At 45.4% G+C, this 19,352-nt stretch overlaps 1 protein-coding gene and 1 pseudogene across 4 annotated transcripts in view; both read right to left on the bottom strand.

Annotated features, from left to right (window-relative positions):
- CATSPERE (catsper channel auxiliary subunit epsilon) overlaps positions 1 to 14,880 on the bottom strand; it is a 259,066-nt gene extending 244,186 nt beyond the window's left edge. Inside the window, exons 1-3 of one of the 4 annotated variants that reach the window (XR_010941425.1) lie at positions 14,162 to 14,181; positions 13,747 to 13,858; positions 5,935 to 7,978 (exon numbers count right to left, since the gene is read on the bottom strand). Coding sequence is in view for 1 of the 4 variants with exons in the window: in XM_067729520.1 (XP_067585621.1) it covers positions 13,747 to 13,858; positions 14,400 to 14,847 (560 nt within the window). In the remaining 3 variants the exon portion in view is untranslated. The other 3 variants (XR_010941424.1, XM_067729520.1, XR_010941423.1) reach the window with 3 other exon arrangements.
- LOC137219657 (tubulin alpha-1C chain-like) lies at positions 9,271 to 13,626 on the bottom strand (annotated as a pseudogene).
- Positions 14,881 to 19,352: the final 4,472 nt, after the last annotated feature.

Genomic DNA, 19,352 nt, shown 5'->3' with positions numbered 1-19,352 from the left:
TCAGTGGTTAAGAATCCGCCTGCCAATGCAGAGAAAACGGAAATGGAAACGGGTTTGACTCCTGGTCCGGGAAGATCCCACATGCCGCAGAGCAACTCAGCCTGTGCACCGCAACTACTGAGCCTGCGCTCTAGAGCCCGCAAGCCACAACTACTGAAGTCCTCGTGCTCCACGACAAGAGAAGGCCCTGCTAGCTGCAACTAGAGAAAGCCCGTGTGCAGCAATGAAGAGCCTAAAATTTAAAAAAAAATTTTTTTAAGTTGAACAGAAATGAATAGTACAGTGTGCCTATTGAACACCTGCTTTGTGCCCAACACTATCTCGTGCACTTGAGTACAAAGAAACAGGAACAGGATAGGACTTCCCTGGTGGTCCAATGGGTAAGACTCTGCACTCACAACCGGGTTCCATCCCTGGTCAGGGAACTAGATCCCACAGGCCGCAAGTAAGAGTTCACATGCCACAACTAAAGATCCCGCTTGCTGCAACTAAGACCTGGCGTGGAGGGAGAAAGGAAGGAAGGAAAGAAGAAAGGAAGGAAGGAGAGAGACAGCATTCTGGTTTGCAAAGGGATTTGTAACCTTGTAGTAAAGCCAAGATAAACAAACACCAAAGTTATCACGTAGTATTATAATTTATCTGTTTACTTGTACCAAATAATCTGAATCCTTGAGGACTATAATTGTATCTTTATTCATCTTCGTGTTATCAGTGCCTAGCATAATCTTATTTTGTAGTAAGTTCTCAGTGTTTATTGAGTTAATGAATCACTGAATAAAAGTAGTAAAATTTGCTCTAAGGACTATAAGAGAATGTATATATATATGATTTGGGAGACACTACATTTAATGCGATTCTATTCCCAGTTTATTCCAAAGCAACTTTATATCAGAACTAGATGTCATAGTTAATTTGTGTTGCAGTTGGAAGAGCATGTGATCAGCAGTAGGCATTGTCAACCACAAAAATAAAGCAGCTAGTTATTTTACTAGCAAAATGGGTTTATTTGGGAGTAGCAGAGAATTGCAATTCAGGACAGGTAAGCTATGGTGAATCACAGGCAAGTCTGAAGAACAAAGGAGAAGGGGCTTGCTTTTATTAGGTTTTAGGAGGAAATGCTTGAGTTGTTTTGAACAAACGTGCATTGGAGAAGAGCCAGGGTCAGAGGTTATGGCAGTTTCTCTGGGTACAAGTGTTAATGCATTGCTGCTGGGTCAAGGAGGGATCTTCCTTCCTTTTTCTTAAAAGCAGGAGATAAAATTGTTGTGTGAAAAATGTCCTCCCTTATACCAGAAGGAAAGTAGCATTCTATCTTCCTTCTTGCTGCTGGTTATGCAGGCTGCAACAAGTGGCAGGTGGGTGAGAGCTCCCTCTTTAGGGCTTCCTGACTCCATTTAAGATGAAAGTTACCTTTATTTACACACACACCCCTCATCACAACCCCGTGCCATTGCAGACACATCATTTTCACATAGTTCTTCAGGAATTTAAAATATTCCAAAGCTCAGTGGGAAAGGCTCGTGGTTAACTCTAATTTTGAAGCAATCTAAGGAATCTGATAAGCCTGCATCCTTTCCCTATACATAGGATTTCACCACATAGCAGGTAAATGACATGGAATTGAAATGACAACCAAAAAGTGCAGTCAGTCTGGGCAAGGGGCGGGGGTGTGAGGGGGGGATAAGATGGAGTGGCTTTGTGGGAACAAGAATATCCTGTTCTTGGAGTGGTAAAGAATCAAGGTGAACAGGGGCACATCAGGACCATGCCTCAGCTATTCATACTTGAGCCAGTGCCTAGGCTGTACAGGCAGAACCTGCTTTCAAATGATTGAATTACTTACAATTAGTGGTTACCTTATTGTAGGTGCCCAAGATGGGTGAGCTCACTTTCTATTGAAAGCCCTTTTGTCTTATCTTGAAATTTACCTCCCCTTTGACAGGGACAACTCCTCCCTGAAATGGAACTCCAACAGCCACCCAACCCCTATTTCACATCTCATACCAGAGCTTGTTCAGGACAAAGTGGGAGGAAAAGATAATGTGTAAACCTGTGGGAACTGATCACTCTCCCCACACCTCCTTAGGACCATGAGTGTCCCCAGCTTACATTCCAGCTCCTCACTAGTTCCCCCAGGTCATAGTTCCATCCCGGCCCCTAATCTGAAATAGACTGTCTGGGGTCACCAGGGATCCTGCACTACTTGTAACAGAGGACATGTACCTAGCATGTCAAATTAGAATCATTTGTTACAATATCGTGTTTTGGGTACATATAGTTTATGTCATAGGCTACAAAACTACTCATGGATAACATTGTTTCTATAATACATGAGGCAAAATGCATTTCAAGTTTCCATAGACATGAAATGAATTTGGTGGACACTTCTGCCACTTCACCCTAAATTCTGACATTTAGACACATAGTCCAGGAATCCTTGATCACAATTGAAGGATTGGCACCGCTGAAGTTAATTGAAGTTGTCACCTTTATTTTCTTCAGACTTAGCCATAGTCATAGTCACACTGATGTACACGCTGCATGATCCTGTATCACATCTGTTTTCATTCTTTGTCAAAAGGCATTAGAAAAAAGTGCAGTACCTAATTTCTAACCCACTATTCCTGCATCAGAAATATAATTCACTCTAATCCCTAACTCCATTTAAAAAATTTGCATGGGGCTTCCCTGGTGGCGCAGTGGTTGAGAATCTGCCTGCTAATGCAGGGGACACGGGTTCGAGCCCTTGTCTGGGAGGATCCCACATGCCGCGGAGCAACTGGGACCGTGAGCCACAGCTACTGAGCCTGTGTGTCTGGAGCCTGTGCTCCGCAACAAGAGAGGCCACAATAGTGAGAGGCCAGCACACCGCGATGAAGAGTGGCCCCGCTTGCCACAACTAGAGAAAGCCCTCACACAGAAACGAAGACCCAACACAGCCATAAATAAATAAATAATAAATAAATAAATAAGCCAAGTATTGGAAGCCCTTTAAAAAAAAAAAATTTGCATGAGGGCTTCCCTGGTGGCACAGTGGTTAAGAATCTGCCTGCCAATGCAGGGGACATGGGCTTGAGCCCTGGTCCGGGAAGATCCCATGGGCCGTGGAGCAACTAAGCCCATGAGCCACAACTACTGAACCCGTGTGCCACAACTACTGAAGCCCGCACACCCAGAACCCATGCTCTGCAACAAGAGAAGCCACCACAATGAGAAGCCCATGCACCAAAACAAAGAGTAGCCCCCGCTCTCTGCAACTAGAGAAAGCCCGCGTGCAGCAACAAAGACCCAACACAGCCAAAAATAAAATATTTAAAAAAATAAAAATTTGCATGAATACTTTAGTCCCATTAAAGTAATATAGCATCCAATGGAGTTTAAATTCCCTTAACAAGTATTTATCAAACTATTAAAATGTGGCAGACATTGGGCCAGGCACCAAACATGTAATGGTAAACAGGATATTCTTGGTCCCTACACCAAACGAAACTTACCTTCCTTAGAGATGAGCAAGCAGAATCAAGGGTTTAATTTTTAAATGTATATACGTTTAGGAGATAATAGAAAAGAAAGGTAATCTAATTATGAAGGGTATAAGAACTAATGTTTAGGAATGTGAGCTTTATATAGGACCATTCATTGGTTACATTCTTCTAAAAGCCTTTTTATTATAAAAACATATATTCAGAAAAGTGCACAAAAGACGTGTACAATCCTTAACAATTTATTACATAACCACTATGCAAATGTTTAAAAAGTAGAACATTATCAGCATTGCCTAAGACCTCCTTATGCCCCCCTCCCCAAACTCATTACTCCCACTTTTGTCATGAACCAAGCATCCATATACATGGGTCTGTTTCTGAGCTATTTGGTTCCATTAATCTTCTATCCATGTGACAAACTGTGATATCTTTCTAATAGAAGAATTCTCCCATCTTGTTTTTCTCCCTGGCTTCTTTGGCTATTCTTAGTCCTTTGCATTTTCATGTAACTTTTAGAATCAGTCTGTTGAATTTCACACACACACACAAAAGCTGTTGGGGTTTTATTGGGATTTTATTAAATTTATACATCAGTTTGGGGAACAGTTGACATATTTACAATATTAGTCAGGAGGAGTCAAACTTCTTTCCTAAAGGACCAGATAATAAATAGTACAGGTTTTGCCTCTTAGAGGCAAAATTGAGGATATTATATACTTATATAACCATTTAAAAAGGTGAAAACCACTCTTAGCTCACTGACTCCTGAATCTCAGTAAATCAGATGCTGTTTTGAATGCATTTAGACTGTGGACTCTGGTTTTATGGTCCCATAAATTTGTTTTCTTTTAATTTTTCTCAGTAATGTTATATAAGGTTTTGGGTGCAGTCTTGCAAATCTGTTATTCCTTCCACTGAATTCTTAATTTTGGTTATTGGATTTTTTTTTTAATTCCAGAATTAACTTGTTTTTTCACATGTTCAGGTATCTGCTGAAATTCTCAAAACTTGTATATCTCCTTGAACAGAATAAGGAGTTATTTGATAGTCTATGTCTGAATGCTCCAATGTGTCCATCCTCTTTGGGCCTGTTTCCATTGTCTTTTTACTGGTTTTCTGTTGTTTCATATGCTTGGTTGTGTTTTATTGTATTCAGGATATTTTAGTAGCAAAATTGTTTGTAGAAACAATTCGAAGTTTAGAATGACGACATTTTCCTCTAGAGATCGTTTTTGTTTGCTTATGCCAAGGCTTTGGGGAAACTCCCACTTTAGGATCACCTTAATCCAATTTTAAGGACTGGGATCATTGGAAGCTGAGCTGCAATTCCCTTCGAGAGCCTTTTTCTTCCCTACTTCTGGTTCACCCCTATTCCTAGGGTGCAAAGGCCTGAGGGCCACAAACCAAAGTGAGGGGCATTCACCAGATCTACTCCCCTTTGACAGACTCTGGCCCCTACTTCTGGAAGGCTGTCAAAATCACACATCAGTCTCTGAACTGCCTCCTCCAAGTTTGACAAGTGCTGGAACATTAAGCCCACCTCCCAGGGCCTCCGCCTTCTCAATGGTCCTGGTCCAATAATTCTTCAAACACATGTTAGCTCTCTGATTCCTTTGGATTTTTAAAATATTTTGTCCAGCCTTCCTAGTTGCCCTCAGTGGGATGGTCAGTCCAAATTACCTATGCACCATTACAAGAGCAGAAATCCTCATTAGTTGTTAGTTACTGGAATGGCCTCATTCATACACAGCATGGTAACAATATGTAAAATGTCAGTACGCCATTGTCCATCTTTGATTCTGTGTTAAAAAAGAGTTTTGTAGAAACCATTAGGCCTTGGAAAAATCAATTGCTCTCCCTAACAGGAAGGTTTCTATACTCATAGCAGCAAGCATGGGTTACCTCTGTCCACCTATAGCAAATAGCAATTAACTGATTCACACATCTTTAATGAGAGCCTATTACATGTGAGGGGAATGAAGAGATGACATTCTCACCTTATAGCAGAACTAAGTGACTAATTAATTAGTTGACGTATCTCAAGACAAACCCTAAAGTTCAGGTTTCAGCTCTCTTCTGCTTTTTCAAATTATATATTCTTCCCAAGGACATGCAAGAGTCTAATTTCGATGCTTAAATGCCTTTATTTCTTTCAGATAAAACTGAAAAAGCAGAATAACAGCTCGATATTTTTGGCTATTGGAGCAACGATGTCTGGCAATTCTCAAAAAAAATATAAATGACCAGTAAGTATATAACTTTTCATTAGAAATAAAATTAACGAATTACACAATGAGATTTTTTCTATCAAAGTGGCAAAATATTCTTTTAATGATAATACACAACATTAGGAAGGGTTCAGAGAAATGCTCTCTTCTGCCAGAGAATAAATTAGCACAGCTGTTTTTGAGGAGTATGTGTCAATACAGCAAAGCCTGGAAAATGTGCATACCCTGCAATTCCACTTTTAATGATGTAGCCAAGGAAATAATTAAGAATGTGTAAACAGATTTAGCTATAAGCTTGCACGTTATATCACGTCGTTTATAAGAAACTGGAGACAATCTAATAGTGGATCGTTTAAATAAATTACGGTACAGAAATACAATGGAATACTAAAAACAATGGTGTATATAGATGGATATCTACTGACATGGGAAGTCAGTATTTTGTTAAATGGAAAAAGCAAGTTATAAAAGAGTGTGATCTCATATCTGTTTTAAAAGACCATGCGTGTTTATATACAGTACATATAGAAAAACACTGAGAAGTATGTACACCATATAATCATTGGCAATCTTTGGATGGTGGAAATATGAGTGATTAAAAACATTTCTATACCCATTTTTGTATTTATCTGAAATGAATGTGTATTATCTCTGTGTTTAAAATTGGAAAGAAAAGTCAAAGCCTAATTTAAAAAATGCTTTACCTAGGTTTTGGCTTGTGATACGAGGGACCATATGCACCTAGAGGCATCTGCTTGGTTTTGCTCCTTATGACCTGAGTGGATAATTCTCGTTTTTGTTCTTGTTTTCCTGCAAATGCCATAATCGTGGACAACAGTTCTCTCATTTTCTACTAGAGCTCATTGAGGCTATGATTGCGGAAGGAAGCTGCCTTTCTAGGGGAGTAGGCTGGTTGCAAAAGGCCCATACTTTAACTGGGGGACACTTAGAGTAAGCTCTGTGGAGAGGAAGGAGGAAGCAACCAGAAAACAAATGCAAAGGAATGGACAGCAGATGGTCCCTATTTAGTCGTCACTTCAATTCTAGGTCTACTGAATCTTAGAGGTAGGGATGATGGGAGGATACCTAAAACCTGGTTATATAGATTCCCTCTAAGATGGTGAGTCATTTCAGAAGACCAATGACAGAACAACTGAAAATAATATTGAACATCAAACTGCTGCTAACATCAAACTGTTAGAGCAACCCTACAGCTATAAATAGAGGCATTTGATGGAAAGTTTGTATTCTGGGTTGGTATAGAGATTCCAAATGAACCCAAACACAGAGAGGACCATGCCCAGTACGTTCAGTAAAGGATGACACTATCCATTAAAGGAGTCTCTCCTAAGAGCAAATGAAGAGTCACTTGTCCAGATAAGACAAACCTATAAACTCATGTATTATACGGCAAAGGCCTATCCCTTCTATATCTCACACCCTCCATTCTGATTCCAAGAAATGTGTCCAAGGTAATGTGTTTCTGATTAGCAGTTACATACTGGTTTGTAAATGCTTTACTTTTAAAAAGAATAAATTGCTGTAGATAAAGTTAGCCATACGAAGAAGTCATTCTCAGACACTCGTATGTGTTCTTGAATGAGAGAGGAAAAAGGTGGAGTTTCAACTATCAGCACATGAGCATCACTTCTCAAATGTCACTGTGGCTAAAAGGTTGAATACCGCCGTTCTAGAGCAAGAAACAAGGGAACTCCTGGATAAAAGAGAGCCCAGGCAGAATACCAGGCAGGAGAATTAGCTTGTGAAAGTACCCCGGGGACCTAAAACTGGGGCGGAAAGGGAAATTAAGAAATGTTGTGATGCAAAGCAAACTAAGCAAGAGGCATGCACTCGAGGCTTTGAGGAAGCAGGATTAGCTCTCTGCATGTTCAGCTGGACATGTTGATACTCATAATTTATATTAGTACAGAGAAGGCAGCTGCAGTTATACCAGGTTAAATGCCAGTTCTTGTGAGGAGCAGCTGTTACAGCTGGGTGTGGAGCTGATTCCCTTCCCCTCAGTTACTCATGGGTAACCCGTTCCATGGCCACATAGAAACTGTTCTTGTCATCGAGGCAATGCCAGCCAATTGGTCCGATTTCACAGTCTGAACAGACCAGAAACCTGTTGCCCACATCCTTAGTGAAGCCCATGTTCTGAAAGATGAACATGTCATCACCGGCCAGTGCTCCTAGGGAAGTTTGCCATCAAGATTGCTGCCATCGGCTAGAGTTGGCTTCTTTCTCATGGAAGGGCAGGAAAAGCTGCAGTGGAAGAGAACATAAAGAATACAAAAACTGAACTGGCCCAGTTATATCATCACCCTCATTCTACTTATACTTTATAACTGCTCCCTAGCAGTTTCTTGGAATGAGAACAAACAAGGAACCCTGTCATTAAATTACAGACTAGGATGCTGGGAGGCTCCTGTGCTGTCTCTGGTCCATGCCCTGATTCTTAAGAGACTTGAAAGAGGAACTTGACTGGTTGCCGTGGTAACTTGGCTTCACTGCTATCCTGACTATGGTCCATAAGGCCCTAGCTGTTCCTAATCTCCCCCTGGCTCCTTCTGCCCCAGCCACACTGGCCTTCTTGGCTTCTTCAAACAAGATTAAGTCTGCTCTGCCCTCAGATCTTGGCAAGGCCAGTTCCTTCATGATATTCAGTGCAAATGTGTTTGATATTCAGTGTTCAAAAAAAAAAAAAAACAAGGTCAACTTCCCCTTAATGCTTCCAAGGAAAGCAAGCTTACTAGCAATTCCTGAAGGCAACCTATTCTTCCTTTGAATAGCTGAAGCTTTCCTAACATGGAGCTGAGAAAGGAAGTCAGCCTCCCAGATTCCCTACCCCTTTGTTCTGAGCTACAGGACAACTCTTCCACACTAGCAAGCTGCTATTATCTTTATGACCAGGAGTCCCTGCCTCCCCTCCCATTGCAGTCATGTCTGCAGCAGTGTAATGGGGCAGGAAAGCTGTATAGTTTCTAAATGCCACCGCTGTCACCTTTAATCTTTCTAGTCTCACCCTGAAACAAAACCTATAAAACTTAAACTAGGCCATATGCCCAGTACCCTCTGGGAATGTGAACTGATGAAAGGGTGGGGCATAAACAAATTACTCAAAAGGAAGAGACAGTATTCATACACCTTCTGACCCCTGTTTTGCCCATTATCTGAATGGCAGGCCTTTCTGTGCTTCCAAAAGCACTCCCTTCTGAGGAGGAGCGATATTAAATGGGTATGTCCCTGGCACACCTGAACGATGAAAGCACTGCTCCCAGTCTGACTGGCAAGCCTAGGGAATGCCTATATACCAGGCTAAGAAACATGAAACATACTTTCCTTTCATAAAGGTGAGTTTTCCAATAGAATTGAACCTGGTGTACAGACCAAAGGCCTGGGCTCTAGACAAGTTGAGATCTATTGAGTTAAAGACAACCAGGCTTCCCTGGTGGTGCAGTGGTTGAGAAGCCACCTGCCAATGCGGAGGACACGGGTTCGAGCCCTGGTGTGGGAAGATCCCACATGCCACAGAGCAACTAAGTCCGTGCGCCACAACTACTGAGCCTGCGCTCTAGGGTCCGCGAGCCACAACTACTGAGCCTGCGCTCTAGAGCCCACGAGACACAACTACTGAAGCCTGAGCGCCCTAGAGCCCACGCTCCACAACAAGAGAAGCCACCGCAATGAGAAGCCCACGCACCGCAACAAAGAGTAGCTCCCGCTCACAAGTAGAGAAAGCCCGCGCGCAGCAACAAAGACCCAATGCAGCCAAAAATAATTAATATAAAAGAGTTAAAGACAGACTCTAACGCTGTTATTTGCCTGATTCTCCCAATCCCTAGTGCATGTTTCAAAGCCTGCAGCTCTAAAGGAATCTCCCCTCTCAGTGGTTACACAGGACACATGCTAATCCCTCCCTTTATCCCTAACTTGCCTTGAAACACATGGGACACCAGCCCACAAACCAGATGATGCACCTGGTCTTGACAGTGGCAATGGTGGCATTCACATCCTTGGGCACCACATCTGCATGGCAGAGCAGGCCATGTATTTGCCATGGTGAGGGTCACACTTGACCCATCTGACTGGAGGGTTTAAGCAGGCATCGGTGATCCCTGACACCAAGAGCTGCTCATGATAGCCCTTCTCATTTGAGACAATGTGTGAGCAGGTCACCAACAGAAAGTGGATGCAGAGGTAGGGCACCAGATTGGTCTGGAACTCTGTGAGGTCCACATTGAGGACACTATCAAAATGCAGAGAGGCAATGATGGAGGACAATCTGGTCCCTGAGCCAGTTGAGGTTGGTGTAGGTAGGGCACTTGATGTCCAGGTTACAGTGACAGATATCATAGATGGCCTCATTGCCTACCATGAAGGCATAGTCCAAGTGCTCCAGGGTGGTATGGGTGGTAAGGATGGAGTTACCAACTGCTGTGGACACTTGAGAGGCTTGGTAGATAGTAAACTTCAACTTGGATTTCTTTTTTTGTGTGTGGTACGCGGGCCTCTCACCGTTGTGGCCTCTCCCGTTGCGGAGCACAGGCTCCGGACGTGCAGGCTCCGCGGCCATGGCTCACGGGCCCAGCCGCTCCGTGGCATGTGGGATCTTCCCGGACCGGGGCACGAACCCATGTCCCCTGCATCGGCAGGCGGACTCTCAACCACTGCGCCACCAGGGAAGCCCTCCAACTTGGATTTCTTGCCACAGTCAACAGAACGCTGTTCCATCAGCAGAGAGATGAAGTCTGGGCCAGTGTCCTCCTTAAAGCTATGCAAGATCAAGAAACCCTGAAGCCCAGTACACTGGTCTGTCTAGGGTAGGAGATAACACTGTTAAGGATGCAGATGGCATAATCATCTGTCCCCAGCCCTCTTCTCCTGACAGGATTCTTTCCTGTCTGCAAAACTATTGTGACCTAACTACAACTGTATTCACTTCTATACTTCAAAAACACAAAACTTTGAAGCATAATTTATACTTAACTGTATACATATTATTATACACACAGTGAATGCTTTGACAAATGTATATACCTATAGAACTATCAAACCAATCAAAATATAGAAATTTCCATCACTCCAGAAAGTTCTCTCATGCTCTGTTGCTTCACCTCTATAGATGTGAGAAGAGAATACCTACAAGGGGCTTGGAGTTCTGGGGAGACAGATGACCTAGAAGGGCAGTGCTGTGTGTGTGAAGTGTCAGGGGTGAGGGGAGGGGAGATGAGGGTCAGGTGGACATTGGATCTGTAGTCAGAGAGCTGAGCCCTCTCAGCTTTGTAGCTCTGCCACCTAGTCGCAGGAGAGTGGGACTGGGGCTGGTGGTGGTGGTATCCAGGCCCCACCTCAGACTGGAACCCAGGAACCTGAAGGTTTAACAAGTACCCTTGGTGATTCTGATGTAGTTGTTCCTTGGACTAGAAAAGCGTCAGACTATACCAGACACATGAGTAGTAACAATATAAAAGTTCTTCATTTGCAATATTACATATATCAAATCATTATGTCCTATACCTGAAACTAATATGTCATATACAATTATATATATTATATACATTAAATATACATTATATACAATAAAAATTTTTAAAAGCAAAAAATAAAATAAGTAGGCTTTATGTAAATTGACAACTAAAAGAAATTCTCCTTTTTAAGAAAGGTCTAAGCTTAAAGGGGTGCTTTGTCATATTTTCACACAGAATCCCATTCCTCAGGTCACCCGCAAGTCCTCAGTCTTTGAGCAGCAGAGAGTATGTCTGGACAATCCCTTTAGAGGGCCAGCGCCAAAGTACTGGCTCCTAGCTGGCCTTGGTCCTGGCTCTCCCGGCCTCAGGCAAGGGATAGGATAAACTGGAAAAGTGGCTAAAAGCTAAGAGGAGCCTCTCCCAGCTGGAAAGCCCTGTTAAGGAGTCCAAGAACAACAAGCCGAGCTTCTGAGGCAGCTTCCTCCCACCTGCTGGGGCTAGAGATGGATCAAAAATCAAAAAAGGTTTGGATCAGACAATCAGGCGTGGCAAAGCAACAACCAGCAGGGCAGAAGCCAGAGTCCACAGGCTCAGGGCAGAGCAAGTTACTCAGACTTCTAACCCTAGATCCACACCCAGGACACGCAGCTCCCCCTAGAGGAAGCAAGTGGACAGACAGGCCAGAGGAACCAGCACTAGCCATAGGCCTGTGGTTCCCCTTTCTTCCACACAAGTCCAGCCTCCCAGGTGCCAAGGGCACTTGGTCTGCTCACCAGTTTTTGGATCCACTCCAGCACCAGATCAAGGATCTCCTTCCCCACAGTGTAGTGGCCTTGGGCAGAGTTGCTGGCAGCCTCTTCCTCGCCAGATATCAGCTGCTCAGGGTAGAAGAGCTGCCTATACCTGCCAGTTCTAACCCCATCCTGTGCGGAGGAAAGGTCTCCTCCACACAGGCACTAGGACCTTTCCTGCTGAGCTCCCCTACGTAGAACCGAAGATCAGGGCCTGAGGCCCACTTGTAAAGCCCAGTCCTACCTGGGCTGTGAGGGGGAAAGTTAGGGGGTCCCTTTTACAGTCCCTTCCCTCTCATCATAGCCACTTCATTCTGCTTAGTAAGGAATCAGGGGTGTGTTCAGGGGAATCTCATTTGACTTTTGATTGGAATAAGAACACAGACTAATGCAGAAAACCCAGTCCACAGTTCAACATCTATAACAACGTCTGTAGGAAGATGGGGGAGGGGTGACATTTTCAGGAACAAGAAACCGAGGAAATCCAGACGCAGAAAGGAGGAAGCAGAGAACCCCTTGAGAGCCAAAAACAGCCAAGTTCACACAGGTCCACATCCTATTAAGGGGCCCATTTCAGTTAAACTCAGCACCCAGTTCCTTAGGCAATGTTATCCCTGAGAGCCTGAGGGTAGGGAAAGGGAAGTTTAAAGTTTCTGCTTTAATATCCACTCTTTTCTGTAGTCTTCTTTCTAGGCCTGACCCCTGACTCAAACATCTAGTGGTTTCCCAGGCAGAGCTCTCTGACTCATCTCCCTCTCAGCACAGGAAGCCCGCAGGACCCCTCCTGAAGACAGTCTAGACAAAAGCAACAGACCTTATTGTTGTTCTTGGCTGGTGACTGCCTGCATTCCAAGAGCTTTTCCCCTAAGCAGAGCTCCCAGCTGATTTGGGAGATGGCAAAAATATGGGCTGGGGGTGGGGAACCCACCAAGTGCCCACTCACCTATGACAGAAGGCTCCAGGTCCACAAAGACAGTCCCAGACACGTGCTTGCCAGCCCTGTCTTACTGATGGTGTTGAAAGGGGTCAGTGCAGCTCCCCAGTGCCTTGTTGCTGGGCACAGTGCCACTGGGCTGGATGTTGTGCTCCAGGCAGTAGAGCTCCCAGTAGGCACTACCCATCTGCACCCCAGCCTGGCCCACAGGGATAGAGATACACTCATGCTCTAGAGGGAAGCAGAGCTGTGGCACGGTCTGCGGAGGGCCAGGGGCTTTAAAAGACTTCCCTGGGAGCACCCCTTTATCTGTCCTCCCTGGAGCCTGAAGCCTAGCAGTGCATTACCTGGTTCCCTTTACTGGGTTCCCTTTCCAGGCCTTCCCACACTTTAAGGCCCTCATTTTCTCTTCATTTACCCAGGGCTTGAGAACAAAGATGGCTAAAGCCTAGATCTTCTAGAGAAAGTCAATACCAAGCAGCCAAACCCCACTGCCTAGTGCCCTGTCTTGCTGGCTGGGATGATTCTAGAAGGCGCAGAGCCCCCGCATGCCAAGATAGGGCACCCTGGAGCTTCTAGCCCTAGACCCCTAGGAGAACGAGTCTCCAAGGCCGGGACTTGGTGTCCTCCAAACCCTGAAGAGGGCAGAAGTTGGAGTTCAGGTCTGTGGCTTAACGGAGGCACAGACTCTGGAGTTAGAGCGCTTTGAAAGCTCATCTGCACCCTCCACTTTTGGGGGGATATGCACCTACTCTGGACACTTGTCCTGGCCCCCTGAGTACAGATGGGTTAATCCAGATAATTGCTTAAGGGTCACAATGAAAGCAGAAAACTCACCTCACCCGTCCACTCTCCTCATTGAGGTAACTCCTGTGATGGACAGACTCTCCCGGCTTCTGGTCCTTCAACCCAGTCCAGTCTAGACCTTCCCAGATGCAGAGGAGATCTTCTAGAACATCGGCAACAGTTTCACAGTTCAGTTTAGTTAGGAACTGTCCTCCAAGACAGCCTCAGAGCCTCCACAGGGGTTCTGCCCAGAGGTGGGGATCCCGAGATTCCCGGGAGGCGCCGGGGTCTGTGTACACACCCTGACTTCTCCCTTTTAACTGATGGACTTAGCGTCCTTGGGCACCGCAACAGGACAGAGGTGGGACAAAATTCACTGACACCCCTGGTCAGGTACGGACCAAACGTCATGCGCCTTAGACCTCCGGCTCGAGTCCGGCCACCCAGCCTCAGAACCCGAGCGAACCTGCTGGAGGCTCCCCGCCGTCCCGGTCCCCGCCCCCGAACGGGCGTGGTGTCCGAGGCAGGCAGCACCGCCCCCCGCCCGCGGCTGGGGAAACGCACGGACCCGGGTGTCCCGCCACGCCGAAGGGAAGGCGCGGAGAACAGCCGGGCTCCGACACCCTGTCCGCCCGGCCTTTCCGCGCAGCCCACAGTCGCCGCCAAGTCTCCCCCCCGCGCCCGGGATGCCGGCGTCCCCTCACCGTGGTCTCTCGGAGAGGTGGAAGCTGCGGAGGGCCCCTGGAGGGCGGGCGCGCCACGAGTCCCCAGCCGCACCCCACCCTGCGGCTTAGAGTCCCGGCCGAGCCGCCGGCCTTGCCCCTTAGCCGGGCTCCAGTTGGGAGGGGGCACCTCTCTCGCTGCCAGGCCCCGCGCGCCTCTCTCGCTGCCAGGCCCCCACCCGCGCCCGCCCGTCTCTCCGCTACTGGGCGGCCGCCTGCGAAATATCTCCGCCTTGGCCGGCCACTGGGAGGTTTGCAAAGCCCAAGGGAGAGAAAGCCTCAGGGATTCGAGTCCTCCGGCCAGCTTGACCCTCTTCCCTGGTGGTGTATGCTGGGTCTGAAAAGTTGAAGCTTTCAGGGGATGCCTCATTCTGCTTTTGTTTTCGGTCTTTACCCGGGCAACACCGCGGACCTGGTGGGAAAAGCGCATAAACTTTGGAGGGCGATGCAGATTTGAGGTCCACGAACACCAGAGAAAGAGAGATGCTGTAATGAGAACCAGGTGCTGGGAGGTTCGAAGGAGGGACAAAATGTGGCTAGGGTGGGGGAGGGGCGGGCAGACAGGTGTGGGCGAGAGCACCGCAGGTGCAGGTAATTGAAGTATTACCCTTGACTGGGGTGGGGGTGGGGTGGGGGGTGGGGTGGGGTGGGGGTGGGGCAACTGTTTCTGTTCAGGTGTCTCAGATTTCCAAAAGAGCAAGGGGTCCAGGCTGGCTGAAGCAGATCCAAGAGGCCTTGTGTGGTGGAGATGAAAAAGCAGGCTAGGGTCTTGAATGCTACTCTGAAGCATTTGCACATAATTCCACTGACTCTGGGGAACCATTGAGGGTCTTTGATCAGAGGAGTGATGTGATCAGAGCAGCATTTTAGGCAGTACATAGATGTTGCTCCTATGTCCCCCATCCCGGAGGTGGTTTGCTATTTTTCCACACTAAAGGGCATACACACATTTTCCCTCTCTCCAAGCTGTTTGTCAGCTGTCTAAAATGAGGTTTTACTTCTAAATACGTAACATAAAAATTATTCCATTTCCTAATTTGGGAGGGTTAATTAGTGCTTGGCTTTATAAAATGATTGGGCACACCACAATGATTACCTTTACTATTTGTGCAGCACATTGCAGAGGAAGCCAAGCATCTGTCATCTCCTAGTCTCACTTTCTGGTGGAAAGGTAACTGCACCCAGCTTATGCGGGTCAGGCCTGGAGACTTGAATTCTTGCCTTAGAAGACCTGCAGCTGTAAATGACTTTCTGGTGATAGAGCACACGAAGACTTAAAGTTACTGTGTCACTCGCCAGTGCCCCCTGCATTCCTGCAGCTGTTTTTCCACAAGACTCTAGCCATGTCATTTGAAAGTATCCTGAAATATTTTTAAACTTAATGCTGAGGTGGCAAAAGTGGTTTAAGTCCAGGGTGCGAGGTTAACTTTCAAACTCTGAAAAGTATTCTTTGGTCTCAACCCTTGGGTTTTATGGGGCTGCCAGCTCTAAAGTGGATGCCTCTGGTCAAGGGATAAGATGCGAGTGTGTGCGTGAATATTCAAGTAAGTATCAGTATTTTGAAAACCCTCATATATACAAAGCTAAGACATGGTTATTCATTGCCTGTCACTGCCCCAAACAAAACTCAAATGTTGTGTCCTACTGAAGGTGGGCATATCAATGATTAAAATGAAGCTACTTGGCCATAAACTCAAAAAGTCAAACTCAAGACCATCTCTCTTCCTTGTCTCTCCTGATTAGGCATCCATTCCACCCTCTAGTAGAGCTGACCAGTTAAAAACGTCCTTCCACCACTCCACGGAATAGAGTGCACTCTAACCAAGAGATTATAAATACATTTGAAACAGTGACATCCTAGTGTTACTTTATGGAAATTACACAAACCCTCCTCTCTTGATGTAAATATGCTTCTTTATATCACACCAATTAAAATTAGTCCTTTTACAAGGTATTTGGATTTATTTCTATTATCTAAACTGCTTCCAAGTTTAGACTTATTTTTTTTTGTTGTTGTTGTTTGTTTTGGGCCCTGAGGTTCTCAACCAGGGATTGAACCTGGGTCCCCAGCAGTGGAAGTGCTGAGTCCTAATCACTGGACTGCCAGGGAATTCCCTAGATTTTTATTTTTAACTTTTCCTTCTCCTTTTATCTATATCACCTGTCGACCTGAAAAATAAAACAACCAGTTATTTTACCAGCAAAATGGGTTTATTTGGGAGTAGTAGAGAATTGCAATTCAGGACAGGCAAGCTATGGTGAATCATGGGCAACTCCAGAGAACAAAGGAGAGGGACTTGCTTTTATTAGGTTTTAGGAAGAAATTGCTAGGGTTGTTTTGAACGAAAGTTCATTGGAGAAGAGCCAGAGTCTGAGGTTGTGGCAGTTTCTCATTGGCTGCAAGTGGTAGTTAGTGCATTGTTGCTGGGTCAGGGAAGGATCTTCCTTTTTCTTGAAAGCAGGAGATAAAACTGCTCTGTGAAAAACGTCCTCCCTTATACCAGAAGAAAAGTAACATTCTTCCTTCTTGCCGCTGGTTATGCAGGCTGCAACAAGTGGCAGGTGGGTGAGAGCTCCCTCTTTAGGGCTTCTTGACTCCATTTAAGATGAGGTTTCTTTCATTTTCACATTTCCCTCTTTGATCACCATCTTTCCTTGAAAGCATTGCTGATCAAGAGTCAGGTTTTCCAGGCTTCCCTGGTGGTGCAGTGGCTGGGAGTCCGCCTGCTGATGCAGGGAACACGGGTTCATGCCCCAGTCTGGGAGGATCCTGTTCATGCTGCGGAGCGGCTGGGCCTGTGAGCCATGGCTGCTGAGCCTGTGCGTCTGGAGCCTGTGATCCGCAGCGGGGGAGGCCACAGCAGTGAGAGGCCTGCGTACCTTTTCCGCATTTAGAGATTTTGTCCCTCCAGGAAGGAGCTTTCCTGGTTGTCCTGCCCCACGTTGGAGGGAAAGTGCAGACTGGAAACCACTGAGGCTACATTTGAGGGAAAAAGAAAAGTAGGAGGGATAACTCTCAGGCATTTCCCATCTAAAGTCTTTATCTTATCAAGGCCATAAACACTGGAGATCATTTTAAAGTGCTGAGCTAGTATCACCCTTTTTGTGTTACTGAAACAAACTTGGATCCACTCACCCATGCACAGTAAAGCCAATCTACAGACAACAGGTTGTGATGAAGGAAAGTGCAGTGCTTATTGCAGAGCACCAAGCAAGGAGTCCAGGCAGCTAATGCTTAATAGACCCGAACTTCCTGATGGCTTTCAGGAAAAGGTCTTTAAAGATAGGGTGATGGAGGGGAGTTGTGGGGTGCATGCTCAACTCATGGACATTCTTCTGATTGGTTGGTAGTGAGGTAATTAGGAGTCAACATCATCAACCTTCTGGTTCCCAAATGGTCTGGGGTCTATGTGCTTGTGGGCAGCAGAAGTTAACTTCATCCACCTGGTGGGGATTTCATTATCTGCAAAATAGGTCAAAGGATATGGCTCAGAATATTAGCTATAGCCCTTGAGGAGGAACTAAAGGCCCTTGACTTTGTTTAATGGCTACTATTATTATTTTGTCTTGCTTGAGTGTTTTCCTTTCTTTATGCATTTTCTCACTTCTTTGATTAAATTTATTCTTTGGAACTCAGGGAAGACCTAAGAGGCTAAAGTTTTCCTACAGATGAGAGGCAGGTGGAGGACATGCCAGGGAGAGTGTGTGTGGGGGGGTGAGGGGGTCTGTCCCCAAAAGGCCCCATAGGGTCCTGTTCAGTTACATTGGGTATATGTCATTTTTACAAAGATTTCAGGGGCACAAAGCTTAAAATGATTATGCAAAGCACAGTTAAAGTAATAAGACAAGTTCAGTTTGCATGATGGTTCTGCACCAGGAGCCTAAATCTGAAGGTAATGCTAAATAGGTTAAAAAAAGAGGGTGGGGGTGATCAGGTGAAATTTGTGTAACCAGTGGACTAGTTCCCTGATCTTGTATAATTGAGTTTTTGTCTCTCCAGAGGCATTTAACTATGTGTAACTGGTGGTATTTGCTATTGAAAAAAATGCCTTCTTGTTCAGCAAGTAGGTAATCAAGGGCTATGCGATTTTCCAAAACTATTGATACTTTAGCTAATGAGTCAAGTGATCCTTGTTAGGTTGCTATTGCTTTGGCTGTGGAATTGACTAGCTCTCCTAATGTTCGGAAAGATTTTTAATCATGCATTCACTGGAACTTATTCCGACCCAGAGGAGAAAGGCTCTCCCTTTGGAGGCAAACTCAGAGTCAGGTAGGCCTCCTGGAAGTTCTCTTTTAAGGAGGCTTAATGGAGTGGGCCAATGGAAGGCTTCAAACATCTTACTCTGTAGCTGATGCCAAGGGGTTGCCGAGTGAAATTAGCAGTAGCACTTGGGACAAGCGAAAAAATTTGTTACCGGATGGACTAAAGGGTCACCATTGTCATGAATGGATTGAAGTTTCTGGTGGCAAACACAACAATTAGGTAAGTGTCCCCCTTTTGTAACAGATTGAAAATGCAGATAAGAGCACTGTCTTTCCAAGAAGAGGGAGAGGATAAGGCAAGAAGTAATAGAGGAAAAAGGTACACAGGCCTGGTCCAGTCATTTTGGGAAGAAAGATGTGTCCTTCAGCAGTTTCCTTCAATTCCTGATCAGTTTGATTCAGCAGTCTCCAGTGCTTTTTATAGGATGGGATGCCAGGTGGAATCTTCTTTAGCTGTGAGATGTTTACCCAAGGTTTGAGTCTCTTTGATGTTTTGTTGCATCTGGGTAGTGAGGGGGACCTTGGTGCAGTCCTTTCCAAGGAAATTCAAAGGCAACCTTTGTTCTTATTGATTCCAAATCAGAAGGGTTGGAGAAAATTGGAAACATTAGTTTGGAGATTTGTAGTCAGATATTAGGGAAACAAGACTTTAGGATCCTGTCCAGCTTATAG

Source organism: Pseudorca crassidens, chromosome 2 (genome assembly GCF_039906515.1).
Source record: "Pseudorca crassidens isolate mPseCra1 chromosome 2, mPseCra1.hap1, whole genome shotgun sequence".
Classification (NCBI taxonomy): Eukaryota; Metazoa; Chordata; class Mammalia; order Artiodactyla; family Delphinidae; genus Pseudorca; species Pseudorca crassidens.
The sequence above is the reverse complement of the archived record's forward strand: the minus strand, read 5'-3'. Positions and strand labels throughout refer to the sequence as shown.